Genomic DNA, 9,845 nt, shown 5'->3' with positions numbered 1-9,845 from the left:
TTATTTAAGGAAACTGGAAGTGTTCAGCCACATGTGAAACGTCAACCACGACCTGCAACAAATGATGACGCCCAAGTAGCTGTTTTAGCTGCTGTCGCGGCTAATCCGCACATCAGTAGCAGACAAATTGCGCGAGAATCGGGAATCTCAAAAACGTCGGTGTTGAGAATGCTACAGCAACATCGACTGCACGCGTACCATATTTCTATGCGCCAGGAATTGCATGGCGACGACTTTGAACGTCGTGTACAGTTCTGCCACTGGGCAAAAGAGAAATTACGAGACGATGACATTTTTTGCACGCGTTCTATTTAGCGACGAAGCGTCATTCACCAACAGCGGTAACGTAAACCGGCATAATATGCACTATTGGGCAACGGAAAATCTACGATGGGTGCGACAAGTGGAACATCAGCGACCTTGGCGGGTTAAAGTATGGTGCTGCATTATGGGAGGAAGAATAATTGGCCCCCATTTTATCGATGGCAATCAAAATGGTGCAATGTATGCTGATTTCCTACGTAATGTTCTACCGATGTTACTACAAGATGTTTCACTGCATGACACAATGGCGATGTTCTTCCAACATGATGGGTGTCCGGCACATAGCTCGCGTGTGGTTGAAGCGGTATTAAATAGCATATTTCATGACCGGTGGATTGGTCGTCGAAGTACCATACCATGGCCAGCACGTTCACCGGATCTGACGTCCCCGGATTTCTTTCTGTGGGGAAAGTTGAAAGATATTTGCCATCGTGACCCACCGACAACGCCTGACAACATGCGTCAGAACATTGCCAATGTATGTGCGAACATAACGGAAGGCGAACTACTCGCTGTTGAGAGGAATGTCGTTGCACGTATTGCCAAATGCATTGAGGTTGACAGACATCATTTTGAGCATTTATTGAATTAATGTGGTATTTACAGGTAATCGCGCTGTAACATCATGCGTTCTCAGAAATGATAAGTTCACAAAGGTACATGTATCACATTGGAACAACCGAAATGAAATGTTGAAACGTACCTGCGTACTATATTTTAATTTAAAAAACCTACCTGTTACCAACTATTCGTCTAAAATTATGAGCCATATGTTTGTGACTATTACAGGGCCATCTATCGCAAAGCGAAAAAAGTGGTCCAACTAAAACATTCATATTTCTTTTCGTACTACACGAATATGTATTAAAAATGGGGGTCATATTTAAAAAAAAAAAACGCAGTTGAAATCCGTTTGACCTCTGGCAGCACCATCTAGCGGGCCAACCATAGCTCCATCTGGTTTCCCCCTTCAAGCTAGACAAGTTTCGTTCTTTGTAGTTTTTTAGTTTGACGCTTATTTCGTGAGATATTTGGCCCGGTCACGATCAATGGACCACCCTTTATACGAACTCTTACTGGTTTTCTGGCTCTTTCTCGATTAGTGAAACCACTGTACGCCACCAGTGTTCATTTTCTTGTAATATCTACAGAAATGCTTCGTCCGCCCCCACCCCCGCCCCTCGTTACGAGTGTATGTGCGCGCGTATGTTTGTGCAGCGTCGAGGACGAGCCAAGGCGGCCGCGAAATGCCAGCGCTAATCCCGTCCCGTGGGCGTGTCTCGCCAGGTTTAAACATAGCCGCGGCAGAAGCAGCAGTAGCAGCAGCAGCTCCGCCAGCCAGCCGCTCCGTCTTACGGCCGCGCCCTCAGTCGCTGCCTGGGCGCAGAACGGCGCCCGCCCCCACCATGCTGGTCGCTGGATTGCGCGCCGCGCTACGCAGCTCTACGGTGCGTCTGTGTGTCGTGTCGTCTCGTGTGTGCCAGTGTGTGCGTGTGTGGCTTCCCCGACTCTCAGCAACGACGTCGCAGGCCCAGAAGACAAAGTACTCCAGGGAAGTGTGGATAACGTTAACGGACACATCGTCCAACAAGTAGTGACGAGAGCAACTTTATCAAAACATACGATTTCATCGTGGGTAGCCCTAGGCCAATATTATAGTATCAAATTTCTTTGATAAAGTTGCTTTGTGAAGTACACTGACGGAAAGAAATCGCAACACCAAAAAATACACTACCGGCCATTAAAATTGCCACACCAAGAAGAAATGCAGATGATAAACGGGTATTCAGTGGACAAATATATTATACTAGAACTGACATGTGATTACATTTTCACGCAGTTTGGGATAGATCCTGAGGAATCAGTATCCAGAACAACCACCTCTGGCCGTAATAACGGCCTTGATACGCCTGGGCATTGAGTCAAACAGAACTTGGATGTCGTGTACAGGTACAGCTGCCCATGAAGCTTCAACACGATACCACAGTTCATACAGAGTAGTGACAGGCGTATTGTGACGAGCCAGTTGCTCGGCCACCATTGGCCAGACGTTTTCAACTGGTGAGAGATCTGGAGAATGTGCTGGCCAGGGCAGCAGTCGAACATTTTCTGTATCCAGAAGGGCCCGTACAAGACCTGCAACATGCGGTCGTGCATTATCCTGCTGAATAGTACGGTTTCGCAGGGATCGAATGAAGGTTAGAGCCACGGGTCATAACACATCTGAAATGTAACGTCCCCCGTTTAAAGTGCCGTCAATGCGAACAAGAGGTGACCGAGACGTGTAACCAATGGCACCCCATACCGTCACGACGGGTGATACGCCAGTATGGCGACGACGAATACACGCTTCCAATGTGCGTTCATCGCGATGTCGCCAAACACGGAAGCGATCATCATGATGCTGTAAACAGAACCTGGATTCATCCTAAAAAATGACGTTTTGCCATTCGTGCACCCAGGTTCGTCGTTGAGTACACCATTGCAGGCGCTCCTGTCTGTGATGCAGCGTCAAGGGTAACCGCAGCCATGGTCTCCGAGCTGATAGTCAATGCTGCTGCAAACGTCGTCGAACTGTTTGTGTAGATGGTTGTTGTCTTGCAAACGTCCCCATCTGTTAACTCAGGGATCGAGACGTGGTTGCACGATCCGTTACAGCCATGCGGATAAGATGCCTGTCATCTCGACTGCTAGTGATACGAGGCCGTTGGGATCCAGCACGGCGTTCCTATTACCCTCCTGAACCCACCGATTCCATATTCTGCTAACAGTCATTGGATCTCGACCAACGCGAGCAACAATGTCGCGATACGATAAACCGCAATCGCGATAGGCTACAATCCGACCTTTATCAAAGTCGGAAACGTGATGGTACGCATTTCTCCTCCTTACACGAGGCATCACAACAACGTTTCACCAGGCAACGCCGGTCAAGTGCTGTTTGTGTATGAGAAATCGGTTGGAAACTTTCCTCATGTCAGCACTTTGTATGTGTCGCCACCGGCGCCAACCTTGTGTGAATGCTCTGAAAAGCTAATCATTTGCATATCACAGCATCTTCTTCCTGTCGGTTAAATTTCGCGTTTGTAGCACGTCATCTTCGTGGTGTAGCAATTTTAATGGCCAGTAGTGTAATTAATGTAGAGTAATGAAATTTAGGATATACACTTGCCTAGGTGACGTATTTAAGTGATTAACATCGCTAGATCACAGTTTAATGTACGTGTGAGATAAGCCGTCGCAAATATGAAATAATGGAACATTAATAACCGGTGTTACAGTCAGAACGTTCAATGCAAGAACGTAGACCTGCATCAATTGTGTTGTACCATGCCTAACGCGTCTGGTGGTCCAATCCTGGGATGGTTTACGCTTGTTGTGGATGGCGCTCCGATGATGTTCCATATGTGCTCGATTGGAGACAGATCTGGTGATCGAGCAGGCCAAGACAACATGTCGACGCTCTGTAGAACATGTTGCATTAGATCAGCGGTACGTGGACGATTCGGTGTTGGAAAACACCTCCTGGAATGCTGTTCATGAATAGCGGCACAACAGGCCGAATCACCAGATTGACGTACAAATTTGCAGTCAGGATGCGCGGGATAACCACGAGAGTGTTCCTGCTGTCATACGAAATCGCACCTCAGACCATATGTCCAGGTGGAGGTCCAGTGTGTCTACCGTGCAGATAGATTGGTTGCAAGCCCTCGACTGACCTCCTCCTAACCAAGAAACGGCCATCACTGACACCGAGGCAGAACGGGATTTCACCAGAACGCATGACAGACCTCCACGCTGCCCTCCAATGACCTCTGCCTTCACACCACTGATGTGGGAAATGGCAGTGGTTTGGGGTCAAGGGAATGCACACTTCCATGCATCCAGCTAGCGGCTGTCCTTCAAGCAACTGATTTGTAACAGTGCGTTGTGTCACTGTGGTGCCAACTGCTGCTCAGATTGCTGCTGCAGATGCATTACGATGCGCCAGAGCCGTCCGGAACCCGATGTTCTTGCGAGTGTACATTGGCTCTAAGCACTATGGGACTTAACATCTGAGGTCATCAGTCCCCTAGACTTAGAGCTACTTAAACCTAACCAACCTAAGGACATCACACACATCCATGCCCGCGGCACGATTCGAACTTGCGACAGTAGCAGCAGCGCGGTTCCGGACTGAAGCTCCTAGAACCCCTCGGCCACAGCGGGCGGCGACTGTACATACTCGTGAGCACCGCTGCCAGTAATCGTGTACAGTGGCTATCTTCCTAGAAGTCTTCCTGCAATAGGAACATCCAGTTTCTCGTAGCCCTGCTACACGACCTCGGTGAAACTTAGTGAAGTGTCGCTTTAAAGGCATTCTTGACTAACATCAACTCATCATGTCCAATGGCAAATGGGACTTAACTCTCACCACAGTTACAGCGTGTATTTAAAGCAAACATGATTTGCAGCCTCATAGTGGAGCTATTAGTGCCACTCTTATGCGGTTGGTGTCAAATTTGAATACACAGTATCTTTTAGATGTAGAAACGCGACTACCAACTTTCGCTTACGTTGCACAGCTCCTTCCTGGTGTTTCGATTTTTTTCCGTCTGTGTATATTTGACTTAGTGTAATATGAAACTTCAGTCACATGTCACCTTTCGTCAAATTTATTTGATCAACTCTAGAGTCTCACCTTGGATTTTATCAAAGAAAGCGATCGTCTTCTGTTTACTGCAAACAGCTGGAATGTATAAGCACAATACAAAACGGTCGAGTGTTGAGTGTATGGAGCACATTCAAAACGCAAATGAGGTCGTATCTCGGCGGTTGTTGGGGCGCAATAAATTTTTTTTTTTAGACAGGGAGATGGAAATAAACTCTCTTTCTTCAAAGCGGATTAGAATAGTCAGTACTCAGTACTCACATTTGTATAAGAAGTCAAACCAGAAAAAAATATAAGGCAGATTCATTGTTACCACCGTTGTTTATTTGTTCACTGAATTAAAGTACTTTTGTTGTTTGTCAAGCACAGAAAGTTAGCACAAAACCATTCATTGATGATGCATCAGTGGTAGCTGAAAGTGAACACGAATTCGATTTTGTTTTAAATGGAATGGAACATGCGCTAGCTGTAAGATAACATATGCACATAAAGTAGACAGCGTCACGGGTGGACATGATAGTGAGCTAAATGTTACAGCCAGGAAATAAAAAGCAAAGACAAGGTCAAAAGGCCTTCTATCAGAATAAACAACAGCTCTAGTGAAATAATCTAAAAATCGTGTCTAGTTTTGAATGTACTAAAATGAGCCTGAAATACGTAAAGCAATTCTCGAAAGCGAGCTGCAATCGGCATAAAGCATCAGAAAGTACTTGGCATGCACGCGGATGTACGCACAATCAGCCCCTTTTGAACTTAAAACACGCCGAGTTACAATTCATTTCTCACGTTAAATGATTTCTTCCATGATTAGATTACGAGTCGGATACTGTGAACTGTATACAATACATTGCACTCAGATTTTATTTAATGTATCTTAGCATTAACAGGTGGTGGGATATTGGTTTGATCGCATTTCGTTTCGTATTGTAAAAATACGTAAATCTGAACTATAGAACTAACAGAATTAAAAATAGCAGTTTCTCATCTGATATCATATGTATTTTAAAAATGGACTATAAACAGTGTCCACAGCAAAAACGTTTATTTCGACGGTAACCGGTTTCGGCCAGTGTTTGACCGTCCTCAGACCCTCATATCATGATGGCAGTCGGAGGCGGTAAATAGAGCGGGTGTTGTAACTCCACCAACGTCACTACTTTTAGCCAAACCGCTGTTTCTAGGCGAGAAATATTCTCAAAAATTACTGATATCGCAAGGTTCTTCTGTTGTTACATGCTAGCCATTCTAATTGAACTATGTCGAGATATTTGACGACGGAGTAATACCACTTTTGCGTTACACCAAAAATCTTTGTCAAAGAAACATAATGAATATTTTATCAAATTTCTTTGACAAAGTAGTAATTCTGGTTTAATTACGTGTTTGTTGAACTATTGATTTATTCTTTTGCGTGAAACTGCTGGAGCGACCGAATGGAAACGGTCGATGCAGTCGGTTGTAGTTTGACGTATGCATAGGATAATTATTCATTCATTTCCTTCGAGTAAAATCAGTCTACGTGTACAAACATATGAAAACATTCGACACAACCCGGCGCATCCAATTCTCAGCGGAAACATTCGGTTGTTTTGGCACTGTTAAATAATTATTGTTTACTGCACTTTATTATCAATTGTCGTTACTGTTGCTGTCTTTCCGATATCTGCTTTTTATTGGGTGCTAATGTGTAGCTTTTAGTTACGTTTTTCGTCCATTAAAGTAGGCGTTTACTGAATAGTGAACTTTGTGTCTGGTCAGAATGCCAAAACGCTCGGTGGCGTGGGAAAGGAAGCAATCATATGACTGGATGAAAAGTGATCCTCAAGATAAATTCACTGTGATATACAGTATCGTCATGGATGATTCAGGTTATGAAACTAAATGAAAGAAATTCAAAGAACATTAACGTATGATTAAAAATAATTGCGACAGTACACGCTTAAAAGGCAAGTGAAAAAGTCAGTAAACAATTTAAAAAGATATATATTATATGCTTTCTGTTCACGACACATGACAATTTACCGAAGTAAAATGATCGGTGTAGGGCCCAAACCAGTGAGAAGAGAGAGAAGATCTTCAATAAGTTTAGATAAGAAAGTAATCATTTACACAAGTTTATAATGTAGTACCAGTTATCAACAATTCAAAACCAACCAAAAAACCGTATTTAATGTCAGAAATTCGTGTTTAAGTAGATAAATACATAAACTTTGAAAATATTTCGTTTTCAGAAATATTTTTTTTATTCACCTCGCCTTGAAATAGGATGTGCTATTTGTATATAAAAAGAAATTGACAAGCGTAGCTGTGGTTGATGCAAATGTTAATAGACCAGTAGGATGACGGAAACGTGATACTGAATAATGCACTATGTATCAGAACAATGATTATTAACACCCTACTTGAAGTGCACCAACAAATCCTTCATATTACTAGAATTTTCTTGGTATTTTTCACCTGTGTGAATTTTTCTCACATAACTACTTACTGTATAACAATCTGTCATACAGGTCTGCACATGAAATGGTTAGACTACACTTCAGAAACATTTCAATCGCAACTGTACTACTTAAAACATCTGTGTTATCACATGACCAATTATAATTCATTTTTGAAAACCAAAACTTATATCCCAAATTCAACCCCGGGATGCACAGAGCAGTTTCTACAATTTTAAGCAAGATTACTACTTTTACGCAACTTTCTTTTAAACTTTAAATATTACAACCCGTATAATACGCACTTCTTTCTTTGAGTCGTTCCAGTTGTTTTGACAAGACAATATTCATCAAACAATTCTGCACTATCAATTTTTACACTGTTTACTTTTTGAATCAATGGTATGCTTGATTCTATATCACTTCACTGCAGCTTCTTTTTCAAATTGGCGCAACAAAGTCGACTATAATCTGAAAATTACTTCCCCCATGAAAGCAAATATTCAAGTACTACATTATTGAATGAATGAACGTAGGAATAAAACCTACTGTGAGCAGCTTGAGTACTGTCGTACAAGCCCTTCAACATAGAATTAATCTTGAAACTCACAAACTTATTTTTTCCTGTTTTTATGTTTGTTAGGAATAATTCACAACAAGATATTGTCTCTAGAAGGAAGGCATGCTGCTTTTCGATTTCTCTTATGCTTGTTTCAAAAAGATGGATCAACTATCATCAAACCACAACCATAATTTCAGATTCCTCATTATTAAAAACTGATTGCAAAGATAAAAGACAACGTGATTCAAAGTGAAAAAAGGAATTTAGAGTAAGACATAAATTCAAAATTCTTTCAAAAGCAGGAAGCAATGTCACTCATCTCGTTCTTCTGTAACCTGGCAATTGATGGTAACTGACATTTCCAAAATAAAAGAACTCTCCCAGTCTTTCCACCCCTACAGCACAAATCTGAAAATATATGTAAATTTTACAAATAACATTATCTACACGAATTGACAACTTTCGAACGAGTGATACCACACTGTTGTGGATGATACGTTCCACACAACCCACACCTATAAAATAATTGCTACCAAGGCTTGCTCCTAATTTAGCAAAAATATTTTCTCTGCCCCTTCAGTTTACATAAAAACTGTTTGAGCTGTCAGCAGGTAAACAAACAAACTTTGGTTTTAGGCAGTGATCATGCAGAACTGACTTCTCATTTTTAGATGTTAGAAGTTTCATTTCCAATAAAAATAATTCCAGTATTTTTTTATGCACTCCGCTTTCTGAAGTGAAATATTTTACTTATACTGGAAGGAACTTTGTTGACTCGTGAGTAATGATAATAATGCAAAACAAAATTTACACAGTCAAGATATCTAAGAACTTGTCTGCACCAAGGAGTTAATACACCATTAATAATGGCTTCAGTTTTTGTTAGTTTACAACTAAACTTGACGTCATACAGTTTTTTAATGACACTGATTGTGGAATACACGGAACTGTAGTTGTGGATATGACACACAGTGTGGTATGCTAAGGTTTCCTCAACTGAAGCCAATGAAGCCTCTTCATTTCCTGTAATTTCACGAATTATGCTTTTACTATTTGACCATTCTACCTTGATACTAATTATAGCTAACAACTCTAACATGTATAGTTTTCACTACATAAAGTCGACTTTAACGAAATGTCTTAATAGCAGTTACGATCAAGTATCAGGTCAACCCGCAACGATAATATCGTACCTTTCACTATTATAATTAACGTAAAAGCTCTGTGATCCTGAACATCAAGAATTTGATCTCATGACAGGCCATTAATAAAGCATTTTTATCCTGGCAATGTTTTACATTTCCAAAAGCATGTTTCATACAAACATCGTGAGCAGAACTTCTTAGGATGTGTGAAAAAACTCACCCAAGAAGTAACTGATTTTGGAGGTTGTTGCAACAGCAGTAGAAGAAGCTAGCTTATGTTTGTTTCATTTATCATGCTGAATAATATCCGAGTTCCCACCACGTGCAATCTAAATTGCGGCATTGCACATTTTACAGCAACTTTATAACTAAGCTTTGCCTCTTGAAAGAATGGATTTTCCTCCTTTAAGTTGAAAGTAAAGGTGCACTTGCGCTTGGGCACAATAACTTAGTTTACGCAAATGACAGCACACCGTATCAGATGAGAACACAAGACTAAGCAAACTTCATCTGTTCACAAAACGCATTCAACAACGAGAACAATAAGTGAAATAAGTGTCGATGCAGCTTTTTCCGCGTCAATAAATGACAGAATAATTCGTTTTTTAATTTAGGAAGACGGTATCACGAAAGTGCCAACGGCCTTGCCGCAACGGTAACAGTGGTTCCCGTCACATCACCGAAGTTAAGCGCTATCGGGCTGGGATAGCACTTGGATGGCTGAC

At 41.8% G+C, this 9,845-nt stretch overlaps 1 protein-coding gene across 1 annotated transcript in view; it reads left to right on the top strand.

Moving 5' to 3' along the window:
* Positions 1-1,634: 1,634 nt before the first annotated feature.
* Positions 1,635-9,845, top strand: part of LOC126474040 (pyruvate dehydrogenase E1 component subunit alpha, mitochondrial-like) — a 121,258-nt gene continuing 113,047 nt past the window's right edge. Inside the window, exon 1 of the mRNA XM_050101452.1 lies at positions 1,635-1,772. Within this exon, the coding sequence (XP_049957409.1) occupies positions 1,731-1,772 (42 nt within the window). The 5' untranslated portion in view covers positions 1,635-1,730. The remainder of the gene's footprint in view (positions 1,773-9,845) is intronic.

Source organism: Schistocerca serialis, chromosome 4, assembly GCF_023864345.2.
Source record: "Schistocerca serialis cubense isolate TAMUIC-IGC-003099 chromosome 4, iqSchSeri2.2, whole genome shotgun sequence".
NCBI lineage: Eukaryota > Metazoa > Arthropoda > Insecta > Orthoptera > Acrididae > Schistocerca > Schistocerca serialis.
The sequence above is the reverse complement of the archived record's forward strand: the minus strand, read 5'-3'. Positions and strand labels throughout refer to the sequence as shown.